At 38.1% G+C, this 19,401-nt stretch overlaps 1 protein-coding gene and 1 long non-coding RNA gene across 4 annotated transcripts in view; one reads left to right on the forward strand and one right to left on the reverse strand.

Moving 5' to 3' along the window:
- Positions 1-1,197: 1,197 nt before the first annotated feature.
- On the reverse strand, positions 1,198-17,341 carry det1 (DET1 partner of COP1 E3 ubiquitin ligase). 2 transcript variants are annotated; one of them, XM_028823269.2, is made up of 6 exons: positions 17,112-17,341; positions 12,881-13,650; positions 5,569-5,922; positions 5,172-5,362; positions 3,157-3,348; positions 1,198-2,527 (listed from the first exon to the last, which is right to left on the reverse strand). In XM_028823269.2, exons 2-6 carry the CDS (start codon positions 13,607-13,609, stop codon positions 2,338-2,340), a joined length of 1,656 nt encoding a protein of 551 aa, XP_028679102.1. In that variant the 5' UTR covers positions 13,610-13,650; positions 17,112-17,341; the 3' UTR covers positions 1,198-2,337. The 2 variants fall into 2 exon arrangements, with proteins under 2 accessions (XP_028679102.1, XP_028679101.1); XM_028823268.2 differs by having other exon boundaries at positions 12,881-13,653.
- Positions 17,342-17,620: 279 nt separating this feature from the next.
- Positions 17,621-19,401, forward strand: part of LOC114668022 (uncharacterized) — a 36,942-nt gene continuing 35,161 nt past the window's right edge. For both annotated transcript variants that reach the window (XR_003718821.2, XR_003718822.2), the window contains exon 1: positions 17,621-17,753. This is a non-coding gene — a long non-coding RNA (uncharacterized LOC114668022). The remainder of the gene's footprint in view (positions 17,754-19,401) is intronic.

Raw genomic sequence — 19,401 nt, forward strand, 5'->3', positions numbered from 1 at the left:
AGTTTACAGAAGACAATTAAAATAAAAAATATTCAAAGCAATATACTATGAGGCAAAATCTGAACAAAAACACTACAGCTCTATAAATAAACACACACACAGAAGTTATTAGTTTTGAGTGGCTTACTTTTCTACAGGAGATTTGGATAAACAGTACAGTTATTTCTTTTTACAAAGCATCTGCATACCTAACATCCATAGGTTTATTTAACTTACATACATAGAATACAAAAAGTAAGCATGAATGACCTTGATTAACAAAGATATTAGAATGCAATGCACATAGGAGTTTGTTTAGAACCTAATAATACATACATAGTTAAGATGCAGAAAAACAACTGGAGCACCTAGAAAACATGCACATACACACACATAAAAAAGGCAGAACATACAGTAGTACACATTCCATAAAGACAATGCCCAGTTGAGATGCAAACCAGGCCTTTAAAGATGTCGCAGCAGCACTAACCTCTTTACCTGACGTACTAAAGATCCACGGCAGTCATTTAAGTACACAGGATAATACGGAGACTTCATTACAGGAATTCTCAGAAGTCCTTGAAGCAATAAGGGATAAGAAAATACAAACCTACAATCTGGAACTCTGTAATTTTGCAGCAGTTTACTTTAAATTACATGATGATCTGCAGGTTATTTATTTTCATTACAAATTAAGGTTTCTACTTTTATACTTTTAGTCTTGTTATACCGTGCTGTACTTCAGTTATTAGAAATCAAGTCAAATGGCTCAGAATAACAAACCAAATGGGCTATCATCTTCTTAAAAAACAAACGTGCAAATAATTTACCCATTATTCTAAATATTGTGTTACAAGAATTGGTTCTACATTTTTATGCTCGAAAACAAAATAGAAAGGTGGAGTATATAACTTCATCAACATGTTTAGATGAGGTTCATCTGTACTATTTAAAGATATTTACAAGGATACAAATCAAGATAGAATTTCCCTGCTACTTACTTGTTTTCTGAAACCCGGCATCAGAAGTTTTCTATCCTGTAGTGCTGTGCAAGGCTTCTTGTCCCTGTGGCTTCAATGTTGCATTTTTAACTAACTGGAAGGCTTTACCATTTCAATTAGATAAAAAGAAAACCACCCACAAACACCCACTCAACAGCTCACTCACCAACATTAATTCTGAAGGATAAACATAACTCACAAATAACAGCCTTTTTAAAAAAAAAAAAAAAAAATAGTAGGAAAACACTGGCAGCTGCATTCAAAAAAGTTTTGTTTAATATAAAACATATTGCAATTAATACCAATAAAACATTATGCACCGTGTATATTAAAAAAAAATACATAATTTTTATTCCAGATTTATATTGCTAAAACTAACTTCTAAGTGAATGAAGCTAACAAAGAAGATAAGATATCCACTTACGGGGAACCTGAAACACAAACATCAGATTTGAAAAGAATAACAAAGACTTTATATGAGTTTTACTTATTCAAATGTTAATAAAACAGTTTACAAATAAACTTGATTTCAATACTTGTTTGTTCAGAACATATGTCTAGGGTTAAAAGAAAAACTTAAAAAAAAAAAGTGTTTAAATTGAATATATAGAGGACATGTTTATTATAACAGAAAATATTTCCTTGATTCAATGCATGAAAACCAAACAATGAATGTTTCAATCAACTTAGATTAGGAGCAGGATGCAAAAAAAGATGTTTATCTTCAATTTTTTGGTATAATGTCCATGAAAGCAGGTAATCCAACAACTGATGAATATATAAACTCTCCTGAATACTTCTGTAATTCCATCAACATTCTTCTTTTACCTTGAAAGTCTCTGGGAAGAATCTATTCATATCTGCAAGTTTTAGTTAACCTTATCTCTGTAAACATCCATCCATCCATTTTCCAACCCGCTGAATCCGAACACAGGGTCACGGGGGTCTGCTGGAGCCAATCCCAGCCAACATAGGGCACAAGGCAGGGAACCAATCCCGGGCAGGGTGCCAACCCACCGCAGGACACACACAAACACACCCACACACCAAACACACACTAGGGCCAATTAAGAATCGCCAATCCACCTAACCTGCATGTCTTTGGACCGTGGGAGGAAACCCACGCAGACACAGGGAGAACATGCAAACTCCACGCAGGGTAGACCCGGGAAGCGAACCCGGGTCTCCTAACTGCGAGGCAGCAGTGCTACCACTGCGCCACCGTGCCGCCTCATCTCTGTAAACATTCTAAAGAATTAAAAACATTTTTAATAATCCAGTGAATGTGCAATTTCTAATGCAGTTTTTAACTCCAGTAAAAACTGCAAGCCTTCCCTGGACTCACATAAACCATCCCTTAGACACTCACGTGCCGCATATGGAAATTGACAACATACTCGGCATTTGTGCGCTGCACAGAGATGGCAAAGGGTTCAAATGGATGAAAAGTGAAGGCTACAAGTCTGCGCACGTTGTGGTTGACAGGTCGTCCCAAAAGTCCAGCCTGGATTTTAAATTTAAGAAGACCAGAGTCACGGGCATAAAACCTTCGAGAGAGAAGAAAAATGACTGTAAATAAAGGGAATGCTAAACGATTTAAAATTAGAAGATGTTTTATAAGATCCTTTTAACAGTACATGGCCTAAATGGAAGCAAACTTCAGCTATAGTACCTAAGGCTGTAGTTTAAACTGCTTCCTGAAAAGAAAAACGCATTTCAAATTAGGTTATCAAAATATTCTGCTTTCTTCAACTTTATGAGCTGAAATATGTCACAGTCTCAGGATAAAATATTTTAAACTGATTTGATGAACTAATCAAAAATACTGCCTAATTTGCTTTTCAGGTTACACTTTGCCTAATCCATGCTACATCAGTAAATCTAACTCTTAAAGCTTTTTTTTTCCAGTTTGGACCAAAGCCTTATAGATCCCTATTTTAAATGAAAACAGACACAGATTTTAATTTGCAAAGAATGTATACAAATTCCTACGGCAAATTAATGTACACCATGATTGAGAAAAAGATAACATCAACTTAAAAATACCAAATGTATTATCTTGTTCACTTTTTCTAAAACAGAGAAATCAGTCATGAATTGGTTGGACTACTATTAAATCTACATTAGTAGACAACAATATTTCAGTTTCACACTACTTGCCAGTATTTTTTACAACCTGATAGGATGGTCGCCACAGGTCTTGGGTCGCTCCATTACAGACACCCACTTGTCATCGTAGCTAAAGAGAGAGAGGTCTAGGTAAGGGCTGCTGCTGTAGGACTGGGCACTAATCGGTAGTTGACCAAGAAGCCTTCTAACCGCTTCAGTATGACCACCATACTTTGCATTTACAATAGTGTCCTTAAACCTGTTAGAGAGATATATTTTTTAATTTCACCAACATCAAATTCACAACTAAATTAAATAGCCAACCAATAAAATAAAGCCTACAAAAGGGGTAAGAACAAAAACATAGCTGCATCACCTAATTTTTATTGGCTTGTTCAAAATGTATTCTTTATTACCGTGTGAGAAGCAGGGCTGTGGAGTCGGAGACAATTTTGGGTACCTGGAGTCGGGGTCAGAGTCGGCAAAAATGTACTGACTCCAACTCCTAATAAATTTAAATTGTAATGAAAAAAAAAATACAGCAAGTTCAAATGTCCCATTTCACAAACATCAGTCATAATTAAGTACTTCTCTGATGTAAGAATAAAGCTCGGTGAATAGTTGTGTTACTACTAGCATGAAGTTCAGCTGAGCTATTATATAACCTGACATTCACATATTGTAATCTGGATCATGGTACATTACAAAAAGTGTTTTTATTTTAACCCAGCCCCAGGGGATGCACAAACCAGTGTTTTTCTTCGTGCTGGTCCCAAGCCCTGATAAAAGGGGAGGGTTACGTCAGGAAGGGCATCAGGTGTAAAATTTTGCCAAATCAATATATGGACAACAATACAAATTTCCATACCGGATCGGTCGAGCCCCAGGTTAACAATGACCGCCACCAGCACTGTTAGTCAACAGGGTGCTGGCGGAAATTGGGCTACTGTTGGCCAAAGAAGAAGAGGAAGAAGAGGGGGGAGACGTGTCCGGAGGAAGGTAAAGAGAGTGGAACTGAGGGTAGGAACTTTGAATGTTGGCAGTATATGGATGTGGTGAGAGAGAGAGGACATGCAGGTGATGGGTGTAAAAGAACAAGATGCAGAGGACAGAAAGATATGGAAGAAGATGATCCACTGTGGAGACCCCCAACAGGAGCAGCCGAAAGAAGACGACGAAAAGTGTTATTTTATTTCAGATATGATGTGCTTAACAAATTAATTTGAGTGTACACAAGTGTAATGTAGGTGGAGGTGTGTGCTATGGCCTTATGTGTGTTCACAGATTCTTGTCTTTTGTTTATACTGGCCAATACAGTAGAGAGTCAGCTTCCTAGCCAGTAGATCTGTGGTTAAATGTGTATGTTGCCTTCCTTTAATCAACTTGGAAAATACATTAGCATATTAAATACAGAGGAGTCGGAGTCAGAAGTACCGGAAACTAAGGAGTTGGAGTCAAAGGATTTATCTACCGACTCCACAGCCCTGGTAAGAAGTGTCTAAATACTTATGACAAAGATGCCAATTCCATCTGTACCTACTCACTGTTTTGTTTCAAATGTAAGAGAAAAAAATAATTAAAAAAAACAAACAATTTAACAAGTCCTTGTCATAGTAATTTCAAGAATCGTTGAATGAATAAAAATTGGTCTCTCTTAAGTAAGCAGTCATTCAGTTCTGCTGAAACAGAATGCCAGGTTTTGTCAGGTGCTTTTCTTTAATTATATAATATGTTTTGCATTGGTATACAGCTAATTTATCATTTAAAGTAAACATGACACATTATAGCTAAAGATATATGGAAAATAGCATATTAAATGGAAATTAGTTTTATAAAATATTTCTAGTGTACTGTACATGAAAGCACTTAAGTACCACTTAAATCATCAAATATATGCAAGACAAAAAGACCTCAATTATGCAAAGTATTATCCGTTGAAGTTGGGTTTTTACCTGTCTTCATTGGAAGCTCTTGCAGGTTAACATGGTAATATCATATTTTCCTGAACTTGTCTTAGGTAGGGCTAACATTTTAAATACAGGAATATGCAGAATTAAACAATTCAACTAAGGCAGACCTGACCTTCTTTGCACCTGACGTGCAAAATTGTTGCTGGAGGCAGAACATGGGAACTGAACAGCATCACTATGTAGTGTGGCATTACGGAAGAGGTCACAGAAGTTTTCAAAAAGTTCAAGAAGCTCGTCTGACGTGTTTTCATATACTGCCAGTACTTCTGTTGTCACCATATTGTAAACCACAAAGAAGGAGGGCTATAGTGAAAAAGTAGGAAATTGTTACTTTATACTATTTTTAAAAGCTGAAAAATAAGAAACAGTATTAGGAAGAACGCTATCAATTTTAAAAATAAGCTACTCCAATAAACCACACAAAACAAGGTGGCACAAAAGACTTGTGAATAAACTTTGCACCACAAGGTGAAGTACAAATGCTTATTTAAATTCTATCATAAGCATACCTGTGAGGGATCAGTAACTCGCAAAGTCACCACATCTTCACTTGTGTATTTCACAAAAAGGTGGTTTTTATCCAGCAGCTGCATTTTCCACATACGAAGTTGTCTCAGTTGATCAAAATACTGAAAGAACCTGCGCTTAGCCATGGCACTGCCATCCTGCTCCGCACGACGCCAGAGGTAAACCAAAAGTCTGTGTTTCAGAGAGTTGATGGTTTTCTCCTTGTAAAGACGAGAAAAGCCTGTCTGACCTTCTGATTGTGCTTCAGGGTATACAGCAGAAAGGGTGAGAAGGTCATCCTCATAGCAGAACCGACCTATTGTTCGGACATCTAAGAACATGCCCTCTGGTGTTATCTGGAAAGAGAATATTAACAGCTGCTTAAAAAAATACAATTCTAAGCAGTAATATAATAAATTTATATATAAACATACAATAGGCTATTAAAAAATCTAATTTGCATACTAATAAAGCCAGTGCATCCAATAGAGAGGTAGGAAGCAAGCACCGATACTGCACGTTGCCGCACCCACCACATGAAGAACCACGTCAGGATCCCAAATTAGGACACGAGCACAGACATGCAATTGTAACACCTCAGCACCACACTAGTTCGAATGGAGTGGAACAGTGTGAGGATTTGACAGTGGCAGTTTTTTTTATTAAGTTTAAGCAAGAGCAGGATGTTAAAATATAGATTACATTTTACTACAATAAATCAAACAGTTTATTATGGGGAGGAGAAAGCTCCCTTTACTGCCATAAATGCACCTGTACTAGATGGGTTCTGGCTAGAACTGTAAACAATTTTAGCTTCCTTTCAATTCAGGTTTTTTTTTTTTATTTGTACTACTGTTTTATGGTACATCATATATTAATATAAAACTGGAATTTTAAGTAACATAATTTGAAATTGTTATATAAAAATTGCCACCAGTTCAAATAATTTCTGAATTCATTAACATGAAAAATGAATGGCATCTACTATTATCGAATCCCGGAAAGATACGCACTGGAAATATCCGCACAGTCATATAAGCACACGGGAAATAACCCCACACGGAAAAATGCACACACGGAAAAAAACCACACGCGGGAAAAAATGCACGTGGAAGAATACGCATATGGTAAAGTGCGCACGCGGAAAAAAAAAAAAATCACACGGCAGCGACATATAACTATTACAAATATAAAGTATACTCCACCTACAGTATACTGCTAGACATTTTTTATTACAATAAAACAATGACTGGTTTGCTCTTGTACAATGTCTCCGTTCTTCATTTTCATTAAGGAATGGCACTTTGTTGATCGATTCCCACGGCACCTCCAAGTATCTATCTGCGTTTTCGCACAACAAATGGAATAGTCAAATCCCTAGTAACAGAGAATTTGCTTGCCTTTCTGACTGGTCGAAAACTCCATCTCGGTTATTCAAAAAAAAAAAAAAAAAAAAAAAAAAAGTCGACTTCCCTTGCTCGAAAGTTAGGGAAGATTAAAGAAAACTCCGTGGCCTATTTATAGGACGACCTTTACTTACTTGCCGTAATCAAAACTATAAAACCCTAATTTGCCTACCTGTGGAATAAGAAGGTATAAATTCTGAAAACTATTGTAAAGAATAATAATTTTCCAGAAATTGTAATTTAGGCACAACAATGACAGTAATAAAAGGATTAATGACTATTTTATTTTGTGGGCCATCCAACAGCCCTCTACCCCAATTAGCACAAATTAAAACATACAAGCTTATAAATACGTTTAGTGAACAATTATACAATTTCGTTTGTTGCAATTTTTTCTTCTTTGCATATACGCCTTTGCCGTATACATATTTTTCCATGTGCGCATTTATCCACGTGCGGTTTTTCCTGCAGGCTTATATGACTGTGTGCTTTTTCTCTGTGCAGATATTTCCTGTGCGCTTCATTCCGGTCACCCTATTATCATAACACTAGGCAAATCAAATGATGCACATAGCCAGCATCAATGGTGACAAAAAATTTTACTGAAGAATCCAAGGCTAAAACCCAACTATATTCAAACACACCAAGTTGCATAAAATGAGTATTCTCATCTGCTGTTTGACCATGGAAAGAACAAAAAAAATATGTAAGCAATGTGCTCACTGTTTATTTAAAAAGCAGTTCAACCAAATTTAAAGCTATTAACTTTGTAGGTCTAATCTGCAGAATACGCCAACCCACATTGATTCCATTTTTTGTTTTCAGAAATACAGTCAACCATTGATATACGACCGGCTTGACATGCGAACAACTTGATTTACGACCAACATCTTGCGTTACGACCTGAATGCGGTCACGTGTATCCGCTTGCGCTATTGTAAACAAACAGAAATATTCCTATTAATGCAGCACTCATTCAATAAAATGTCAGGGTTGTAAACTCTCTTGGGACCTCCCCCAACTAGAAGACATGCCAAAGTCCAAACTCCGTATGGAAGACTGTTTATCTGTTGCTGGGGCAACAGCCAGCTTAAAGCTGTGCCGAGTCTCTCAGTCAAAGCAAATAGAAAAGATATCGATGGGTGATATGCATGCGATATCCCTACCCGGCAATGGACAAGCAAGCTTACACAGTCGCGGCAATCGCGCTTCAGGACGCACTTCAGCATGTCGTTCCCATTGAGTGGGGAGGGTCTCAGAAGAGTTCAGAAACAGTTCCTTGTATCATCGCAAGGAAATGCTGAGAAAAATTCTCGTCAGAATAACTTGTAGGCAGGAGGAGATTACAATTAACGCAAAAGAAGCTATTGAAATGATTGCAAATGCTTGAGCGCAAGTTAAAGAAAGCCTTTAAAAAGCCTTCAGTTTCATTATCATCCTCCTCCCTTCCTGCAGCCCAAAGATGTCAAATTAAATGGTGAGTACAGTATGAAATTGTTGTTTCTGGTAGGCTAGGCACTTTTTATTACTTTTTGACTTACGAACTCAATTCGTTCGCGAGGGCTGGTTGTAACTCAAGTTGGTTGTAAGTCAAGACTATTTTTCCCATAAGAAATAATGGAAATACCCATAATGCGTTCCGAACCTCCCACTGCAACACTTACTTAACCTTTTCATAATAAAAAAGGGTTGTATAATGTGCATAATTTACGAAAACACCAATAATTTTTCTAATGTACTAACCAAAAAGTAATAAAAAGTGCCTAGCCTACCAGAAACAACAATTTCATACTGTACTCACCATTTAATTTGACATCTTTGGGCTGCAGGAAGGGAGGAGGATGATAATGAAACTGAAGGCTTTTTAAAGGCTTTCTTTAACTTGCGCTCAGGCATTTGCAATCGTTTCAATAGCTTCTTCTGCGTTAATTTTAATCTCCTCCTGCCTACAAGTTATTCTGAGAATTTTTCTCAGCATTTCCTTGCGATGATACAAGGAACTGTTTCTGAACTCTTCTGAGACCCCCCCCCCCCTCCCCCCTCAATGGGAACGACATGCTGAAGTGCGTCCTGAAGCGCGATTGCCGTGACTGTGAAAGCTTGCTTGTCCATTGCCGAGCAGGGATATCCCATGCATATCACCCATCGGTATATTTTCTGTTTGCTTTGGCTGAGAGACTCAGCACAGCTTTAAGCCGGCTGTTGCCCCAGCAACAGATAAACAGTCTTCCATACGGAGTTTGGACTTTGGCATGTCTTCTAGTTGAGGGAGGTCCCAAGAGAGTTTACAAACCTGACATTTTATTGAATGAGTGCCGCATTAATAGGAATGTTTCTGTTTGTTTACAATCGCGCAAGCGGATACACGTGATCGCATTCAGGTCGTAACGCAAGATGTTGGTCGTAAATCAAAATAAAAATTTTGGTCGTAAATCAAGTTGTTCGCATGTCAAGCCGGTTGTATATCAAGGGTCGACTGTAGTATAAGAATAAACATATTTAAGGTTTTAAAACAGACATAATTAAATCAAATTCAAAATAAGCAATACTTATCTTACTAAACTGAACACATCAACTACAGACTGAAATCTGTGTATATTATCAATATAATGAAGACTGTACTTCATGCAAATTTTATTCTTAACCATTCTTCTCATCTCTAAATTAGAGAATGTATTTCAAACAGAACTCAGGACTGGGTTCTTTTAACATTAACATCTGAATTTTTGTACCCTGAAACATAAAACATGAACTTGTGTGGTTAATCAAATTGGTCTTAATTTATCTCTTGCCATGGTAAATTCTTTTTAAATACCAATTATCACATAATGCTGTAATGTTACTTGTCTAGACTTATGTACATAATAGGTTTTAACTTTTACTTTGATGCAGGTCAGTAGGGGGCCAGAGCTGATCCTGGCAGCAATGGGCACAGAAGGCAGAAAGCAGTTCTCTCTTAGAACCACAAAACAAAACAAAAAAAAAAAAAAAAAAACCTCAGCACTTTTACGCCAGGCGTATACTTCATGCAATGTGATGCTTGCACCTTGGAATGCTGCTGCTATGCATGCAGTGTACTGTTTATATTTGAGCGCGTACTTCATGTAAATCTGGAGGATTCCACCAGGTGGCAGTGCAAGATTTCATCATGGTCAGAAAACAATATTCAGCTTCACTGCTGCGAATTGCCCAAAACATCCATTAAATTCCCAGGACACCTTGCTGCAACCTCTGAAAATGATAAATGTCTAATGATTACATCCATCGATCTAAGGACGCGCCCATTCCAGCAAATATCGAACGAGAGGTAGAAACAATCCCTGGATGGGGCATCAGACCATTGCAAGGTGAATACAAGCACACACATACACTAGTGTCTTCTTAGCATCCCCAAACCTGCATGTTCTAGGAAGGAAACCGCAGCACACTGTGGCAATCTATCAGGAAAATATGCAAACTCCAGGCAGAGGACACCAGGAACATGACTCATTACTGCGAGGCAGCAGCACTACCACTCCCAACACCATCCTGCCCAACATGTGGAATTAATAACAGCATTATTTAAATGAAGTTAACAATTTATCTGTAAAGTGTAACATACGTGCTTTAACACATTAAATCCTGAAAGCGATATCAAGTATAAATCTAAGGATTCTAAATGTGCAGAGAGCTGGAATAACATCAATTTAATGTATTCTGTGTGGCAATCACTGACTGCTGCTGCAACAAATGCAGGAGCGAGCCCCAGAAGCATGTAGTGATTAACAAGTGGGTTGGTTTTAAGTCAAAACTTCCACTTTAATCATGAAATAGACCTTTTTCTTCACTGTGTCCCATTTGTTTTGGCTCAAATACGCCTCCATACATTCTGATGCTGTTGGCAAGGTGCAAAACACAAAAAAAGCACAGAAGATTGTATTGTATCATTATAAAGGTGGAATATGCAACACTTGTATTGCATATGTGAGAAACAGATGAAGAAATGTCATGTTCATAGTAAATAAAAGACTCTGAAATCATATTTCAGCTTGAAGACACTAGGGCCCCCCTGACTTTTTGCCAGGTACGGCAACTCTGGCAGACGTTGCAATAATTTCTGAAGACTGTAAGGTTTCTAAACTCGTTTGGGACTCCCCTCAATGGGAGGACACGCTGAAGATTATCCTGAAGTGCAAGCACATCTATGGAAAACAGTTTATCAGTTGTTGGGGCAACAGTGGGCTCCCAACACGGAAGCAGCTTGCAGCTAAAGCAGATCCTAGTTGTGGTACAAGCATTTGCTGTTGATGGGTGATGCAAGGAACATTATACATGCAGGGATCAGGATTATTTGGCCACTGACATGACCACAACCCTGCTTGATTGCTGTGTCTGTGTTTAGGAGAATGGTAGATCCCTCTACAATAAATAACCATGCTGTTCCCGTTTCAAGCTGAATAAAGTTGGTTTTGCTAAAGTACCGAGACTCAGCCTCATGTTTTGGGGTGCAAGACTAACATGTTACAAGACATATTCAGAGGAAGTGTCAAATGAATGCTGGGAATGTGTGGTAGCCATGATGCATGTGTGTATGCATTCTGAGCGTGAAGTATAAACCGGCACTTCCAGGGCCAATGTGTTATTTCAACTTGTTGTTCCATAAGTGTTTGGTAATGTAGGATAAAAAAAAAAAAAAAAAACCAGTAGTAAAAAGAAATGCCACTTAGGCATGGAAAGAATGCGCAGAAAAAAAGAATTCATAACCAGGATATAGGATCTGTGAGCCTATCCTGTAATTTCAGGAAGTAAGGCAAAGAACAGCCCTGACCAGGGCTCCAGTCAACTGCAGAGGCCACTCACTCACTCACTCAAACACAAACCCACACTTAGTCATGGTCATGGGGTCAGCTAGAATCAAATCAGCCATACCACATGCACTTCAGAAGACGTCATCCACCTGAAGCTAAGCATGTTCGGAACCGGCCAGTACTTGGGTGGAAGAACATCTACAAAAAGCTTGGGTTGCAATTCCAGCAGAGGGTGCTTACCTGTGGTCTGAATGTGGATCCCAATACTCCAGTGCAGTGATAGGGACACTGTATTGTAAAAAAGGAGCCATCCTTTGGATGAGACAAACCTGACATCCTGACTCACTGTGGCTTTCTTCATAAACAGCAGGGTATATCCCAATGTTTAGGCTAAATTGTCTTCTATGACCTACTCCTAATCATCATCTGTCTCTAATTGTCTCTCTCACACCACTTCCCCACCTATACCTTGTGTGGTGAGCATACCGACGTAAAAATGGCAGCCGTTGCATAATCCAGGTGCATGAAGTGATTCCCCACTCCCTAAGAAGAGCACTTTGGAATATTGAGGAAAGCACTATCTAAACAATTATCAATTAACCTAGCCAGTATGTCTTTGGGATGCATTCATAAAGGAGCCAACTGGAATCACCAATCAACCTAACAAGCATGTCTTTTTGGATGCAAGCGGAAAGCAAGAGAACTCAAAGGAAAACTTGTACAGATGCAGACAGGACATGCTTAACTTCACATGGACAGGATGAAAGCACAGGATTCAAACCCAGGGCACTACACCCGTAAGCCAGTTGAGGTACCCAATTGCCACCCTGATTTTTAAGTCATAATGAATAAAAAAAATTTAGCAAGATATGCTAATAAAGATGAATGCTATTGCAAATACTTAGAAATCTTTTACATTAAAAGGTGTAAACTGAAAAAAAAAAAAAATTGTACCCAAAGTGCAACACAAGAAAAAAAATATTCAAAAACAAAATATGACAAATAATTTAAACACAAAAAGCTTTGCAGAAGATCCAATTAAATTCACAAATGAACACAGATTACATGTAAAGAAAAGGGAAAAAAGCTTATTATACATAAAAGGATTCTGAAGCATTTACCTGGAAAACATGTATTGTCTGCTGCTGTACAGAAAGAACAGCTAGTATGTTGCGATAGAGGTAGAGGCCCTGGTTGTGGGACAATATTATTTTGTCACATTTGAATGTGCGAGTATCACAAAGGCGCCCAGTATGTAGGTCAATAATATGTAGAGAATAGTCCTCCAATGGTGAACGTGGATTGGGAGTCACGGACTCATTGTTTCGATACACTTCAAAAAAATGTGGCTGTGGCTCCTCAGGAAGGTAAGCAGCAGAACCCACAATCACATATCGACAGTCATCAGTAAAGAGACTGCACTCTCGATTGAGATGTTCTCCATTAGAAGCAACATTTGTAACATGCATCAAGGAAAAGAAACGCTCAAACAATCGTCCACGAATGTTCAAGGAACGCTGGTCATTGCCATTGGCCAAAGTCTCCCCTTCCAGGCCCCAGAGAAGGTCTTCTGCTGCCTGACAACCTTGGTACTCGTAAATTTCCAGAGATGTCTGATCAGAGGAGAAAGCAATGAAGCATCGTCCATCAGGAGAGAATTTCCGCAGAAAGCATGGTGGCTTTTCAACATTGACCACAGTGAAGTTTGGGAACATATTCTGATGGAAGCAGCGCATGCGATACCAGTGGGCTCCTGGTGGACCTGAACAGATCCGACGTCGCTCAAGCCTGTAGACAACATTTTGATTTTGGATTCGACGGGGTTTTAGTGTTGGTGATTCATCCTCCATTCTGATCTAGATGGTGTAGGAGATCACATCAGTCTACATGACTTCTTAAAAGAAAAAAAAACAAAAAACATTCACTTCAGATTACTAAAAATAACAGCACTATAAATATTTAATTAAGAACACAACCATTATACTATAACCTCTGTGGTGTGGCTGGCATACATACTTATTTTAAAAAACAAAACAACTAAAATGAGGGGCACACTGACCCTTCTCTATTTTGGTCGGGAGGATATTTTCATTTTGATAAACTCAATGTCACATGTATGGATGCACATTCTAAAATTCTGACAACATGTGGTCTTCATAACTGTTCAAATTTACTGTGTACTAACTCCAGAAGGGAAAACAAAACACAAGACTAACCAGACAAACTGATATCTGATTTTTTTTTTTTTTTTTTTTTTTTTTTTTTTTATAAATACAGACTTTTTAATTAATTAATGACAGATATATAAGTGCGGTTTTCGTACATGTTCAAACTCTATGATATTACTAAAAGTTACAGTCTGCCAGTGACTGAAAAATCAACAGCGAGTAAACAATGATACCATATTAAACAGTCATCAGCCCTGCTCAAATCCACTTAATCTAAGGTAGTGTTGTGGAGGCCGGTGCCTACCCTGGGCAGTAGTAGAGGCACATATTAAAAATAAACTTCATAAAAATATCAAAGTTTAGTTAATAGCTACAGCAACGATTGCTGTTGGAAGCTCTTTGCTAAAATCAAGACTCAGTTTTAATTAAATGCACCCTGATACACATACACACTAAACACAATCTGCAGAATGAATGGATCCTAAAAATGCAGTGGTGCTAAAATGTAGTTAGAAAACATGAATTTTCTTCACAATAAATTTAAAAAGCATAAAACTATCATACATCTTAATCCAATTCATAATTGTGGGGGCCAAAGCCTACCATGACAGCATCATCATTTCCCACTTGAGCACATTAGGCCAACTTAGAATTACCAAGTAATCTACGGGAAAGGAAAACTGGAATACCTAAAGAACATGCTGGGAAAAAAGCGAGAACATGCACACTTGACACATGTAACACCTGGGATTACGATACTGGACATATTGAGGCAGCAGTGAAAACAGGCAACAGACACACATACCCATATGAAAAGACCCATTATTATAGACTGAAAGTTCATACAAATTTCATTACTTAGATCTGGCTGAAGACACCCTTAAAAATAAAACCAAAAATATGCAAATGAAAAGATAAACATTAAAGCAACTGATGGGAGACACTACAAACAGCTCCAGCATGTATGCTTTTCAGTAAGGTAAATATGAAGCACCAATTTTGTTGGATAATCCAGCTATTTTCTAAACCCGCATAATCCAAAATTATAGTTATGAGGGACCAAACCCACACCAACAGTTTTTAACAAAATATAAGACCCAGCACTTGACATCCTGCCAAGTCATACCTACTCAAACCTGGCCAATTTAGAGTCACCAATTAACCCAAATGCAACACTTTGGGATAAAGGGGGAAAATAGAATACTATGAGAAACGACCACGCAGACACGGAGAGATTCGGCATACTTCACTTAAGAGCGCGACTAGGATAGGCAATACCCAGTTTTCTGAGTCCAACAGTTGCACAATTACCACACCAGTTACTCTCATTAACTTATTGATTACTTTTACGTGGCTTTATTACAGTCATCTGACTAATAACAGCAGCTGTTAAAATGTAGTACTTCTCAAATGATATTTTGGCCTCTTCTAAACAACATTTACAATGTTACTGGAGGCCATTGCAAAAACATTTGAATGTTTTTCATGGTTGCTCTGTTTCTTTTTTCTGATCTAGAACGCTAGTAAATCCCCAGTAAAATAAACAGAATTTGAAACAGAAATAAACTTGATATTCCCATAGATGGAGATTTGGATAACCCAACTAAAAGGGCAAATGCTGTCCAATCAATGCTTAAATATTCTCACAGATGGTCCCATTAAGAGTACAACAGGAAATCCTTGGGCAGTACTGGAGCCTGATAGCATGTCTTATGCTAGTCAGTGAATTAATATAAAGGCATGCGAGGAAACAGAAACACAAGTAACTCCACCAGTGAGATGTTTTTACTGCTAATTAACTTCTTTTGAAACAGTTTTACTTGACTTATTTTTTTAAGATCTGTTCCCCGAACTTACTTAATTTCTTTCCTTAAATGGCTCCCAAACAGAACTGAAATGCGAGGTGAGTGGGCCAACAAAAGCCCAACTAAGTCAGGGCCTCAGACTCCAACTAGTTTCACTCCAACCACTTGCTTAATTAGGCACTAATTCTTGTTGTTGTTTAATTCCATGGCTTGCTGTTGCTCTCATTGTGCAGTAGCAGTCATTTCTGAAATTGATTTTCTCATTTCTAAGAGTACTGTTTTGGGGACCTGAGCAGATCAACATTCCTCAGACCTCCATCTTTCCTTATTTTCAGATCTTGTATGATGGGCACAGTTTGCTGGTCATGTTTTAGCTCATTTTGTATCTCATTATTGTTTGGTTGCTAATTAAGGAAAACGAAACAATCAAGAGGTCTGAGTCTTCAAGAGCAAGTCAACTGAAATTAATTCAAAAAAAGTGAATTAGCAGCAAAAACAGGTCACTAATTAAGAAAAGGGTCGTCTAGGACTGGAGTTGGGGAACCATGGCTTTCAAGAAGAAAAAAAGTTCAGTTAAAAAACAAAATCATCATTGTATTCCAGGCACTCATGTTCAAAACTAAACTATGTCAAACTTAACACTCTTCCTCTGCCAAATTCACAGACTATTCAGCGTGTTCGATAAGAGGTGCTTTTTTGCTGAACGGTTTTGCTGTCCTGGTTTAAGTGAAGTCCCATCGTCTTTATCCTAGACATTAAGAAATTCTTGCCAAAATTATGAAAAGCTCCGGACCATCGCTGGTTTTAGATAATGTAAGGAAGGCACCGCTTTATTGCTTACCTAAAGAAGGTGGGTGGGATTTACCTTTGGAACTAACTCAATATACGATAAATGCAGTGACAGAGTAACAAATCATATTGAGCATTACTTCTAGTCAAAAATAACTGATATGCATTTAAAACAAAGTATAAGAATGGCAATATAAAATATAAACAAAGTATAACGTGGGTAACTGGTATTTTTATGTGCAAGTACACTAATTTAAAATGGTGATTTTACAAATGACATCTATGACCCAACTTCATTATTCCCTGTCTGAATCAACCAAAGCCGGAGGCCAACCACCCAGAAGAATTCACACCATAGAACGACAAACAATAAACCGAACAGTAATTTTACGACTCCACAAAGTCAAACAGCGGAAGAAACTACAGCAAAATACTCAATTGAAGACGCGTTGTTAATTTAAACAATAATATAAGAGACGCGTGCAAAACAACATTTAACTGACTAAAATCCTTCTCTTTAAATATGCAGTACTGATCTATAAACGAGATATTTTGGCAATGCTTAACATGAGATCATTTGCACTACTTACCAGATTTCCAAACTTTAAATCAAAGAAGCAGACTAAGTCATTTTGATAAAAGAAAAGTCCTCATGACATTTAAAAAGGCTATTTTAAAGCCATTACTTGCTTGTGATTTTAAGCAATACGCACAAAAAAACATATAGTGTTGTTGAAAAACTATCATGATTTTAACGATATTTTAAAGACAACCACAAAATACTCAATGGGCAGGCATATCCGGCACCATCGAATGGAGAATAGAAGTTTGCCTCAAGAGCCAATAGTGCGCAGCTTCGGAAATTTCCCAGCGACACCTATCGACGGGAGGCTGCAGGCAACTGGGTTAAAGCATAAAGTTTAGAGTAGTCATTTTCAGCTACACCGCACCCGGTCCTTGTTTGCATAGAGTTTCCATATTCACCCTTTTTCTGTGTGGGGTTTCGCAAGGGGTTTCTTTCCACATCCATGACAGGTCAATTAGTAATGTTGCGTGAGTGTGTGTGTGTGTGTGAGTGAGTCAGTGACGGATGGGTGGGGGTTGGCTGCGATGGACTGTCACCCCGTCCTGACCTGTGTCTAAACTGGCTCGCAGAAACTCGCGGCACTGAGTTGGAGTTAGTGGGTTTATGAGATGGTTCTTCATCTTCTTCTTTCGGCTTCTCCCGATAGGTATGTTTTGATATATTTCTGGACTGTCATGACACGCGTGCACAAAAGCGACGCTGATGTTACCCGAGGTTTTTAGCGTCCTGGGGACACGCAGTTCTTAAAAGAAATGCATAAACTAGTTTCTCGGTTCAGTTTTATCTAGATCTCAAAATGAATGCGTCAGTCACAAGTAATATCATTTCTAATTTTCTGTCCACACACATACACATCAGGATAGAAGTCAACCTTTCTTTGAGCAACAATTTACATATTTCGTTATCCATCCATCCATTTTCCAACTCGCTGAATCAGAACACAGGGTCACAGGGGTCTGCTGGAGCCAATCCCAGCCAACACAGGGCACAAGGCAGGAACCAATCCCGGGCAGGGTGCCAACCCACCACAGCATATTTCGTTATCCAGCACCGAATTCGCATCGCTCGTAGTAAGACGGGGCAGGGAGGAAAAATAAAAGTACATCACGCGGAGTGAACGAAGCATATTGTTGTAAGCTGTAAGACAGAAATTCCCTCTACAAGTGGTCTATGGTACTGTGGTGCGTCTGTTACAGAATTTGCAAAGATTTGTATTATTTAATAATTCATTTGAGTATGAAGGTTCTAAAATGCACAGAACTGTTACGTGCGTGTTGCTGATTTACTCTGACAGTGTTATTTCTTCATTTCTTTGCTACACCTTAAATGTGTTCTTGCGCATTTGACTACATATCTGCAGAAATGCAGAGCTGTGCGCTTCATTCATTCATTTTGTAATTTTAATCAATGTACAGCACCAGCAATCTATTCATCTATCCCTATTTTCCATCCATCCATTATCCAACTAGCAATATCCGAACTACAGGGTCAGGGGGTCTGCTGGAGCCAATCCCAGCCAACACAGGGCGCAAGGTATGAAACAAACCGGGCAAGGCGCCAGCAATCCTTACTTTATGTATTACTACTAACAGTGCACAGTCACAAGGAGCTTTACAGGGCTATCAAGATTACAACACTGCATCAGTACACAATTTTATCTGTCTCTCTGTATATGCACACACTGTATATGGTGCCTTGCAAAATGATTTAGCCTCCAAAACTTTTTTTTTTTTGACACGGGGATTTTATCAATTAGACAAGGACTTTTTATTTGAAAATTAAACACTATAGTGACGGAGCGAGAACTTTGAACTAGGGTGGTGGGAGGGTGGAGTCAAGTTCGTTAGTGCCCCCCACACAGTGCCAGTTCAAAACACAGACAGGTTCCAAGGATTTCTCACGTGATTGTCGTTCTGGTAAAGTGTTGCGGTTATGCAATCAAAGGGAGCTTAAAATAAACTGCATTCTGTAGTACACGTCAGTGATTCTCTACTTTTTTATTTGGTGTATCACTTCAGGAAGTTACATGTTTCAAAGTACCACCGTTTTATTATTCTTTTTAAATTGTTAAGTATCCATCTCTTATTAGGTAAAACTAAAGGTAACATTTCATTATCTGCGCAAAAATATCTTAATTATGGTTTTTAACCAGGCATTACAGATTGCAGTTTTTTTACGTGTGTGTTTGTACATTTTTGTTATGTAAACCATTTCTAAAATTATTTTTCAATTTATTAACAAGAGTGTAGTTTGATTTGGAATAAAAATTAGAAAGCCTGAATTTTCATTACTTT

Source organism: Erpetoichthys calabaricus, chromosome 17, assembly GCF_900747795.2.
Source record: "Erpetoichthys calabaricus chromosome 17, fErpCal1.3, whole genome shotgun sequence".
Classification (NCBI taxonomy): Eukaryota; Metazoa; Chordata; class Cladistia; order Polypteriformes; family Polypteridae; genus Erpetoichthys; species Erpetoichthys calabaricus.

Coding starts and splice junctions, on each gene's coding strand:
- det1 (XM_028823269.2), bottom strand. CDS start 13,609: ATGGAGGATGAATCACCAACACTAAAACCCCGTCGAATCCAAAATCAA. Junction 5,363..5,568: donor GAGTTACTGATCCCTCACAG/GTATGCTTATGA, acceptor TTTTCACTATAG/CCCTCCTTCTTTGTGGTTTA. Junction 3,349..5,171: donor GCACGTCAGGTGCAAAGAAG/GTCAGGTCTGCC, acceptor TCTCTCTAACAG/GTTTAAGGACACTATTGTAA.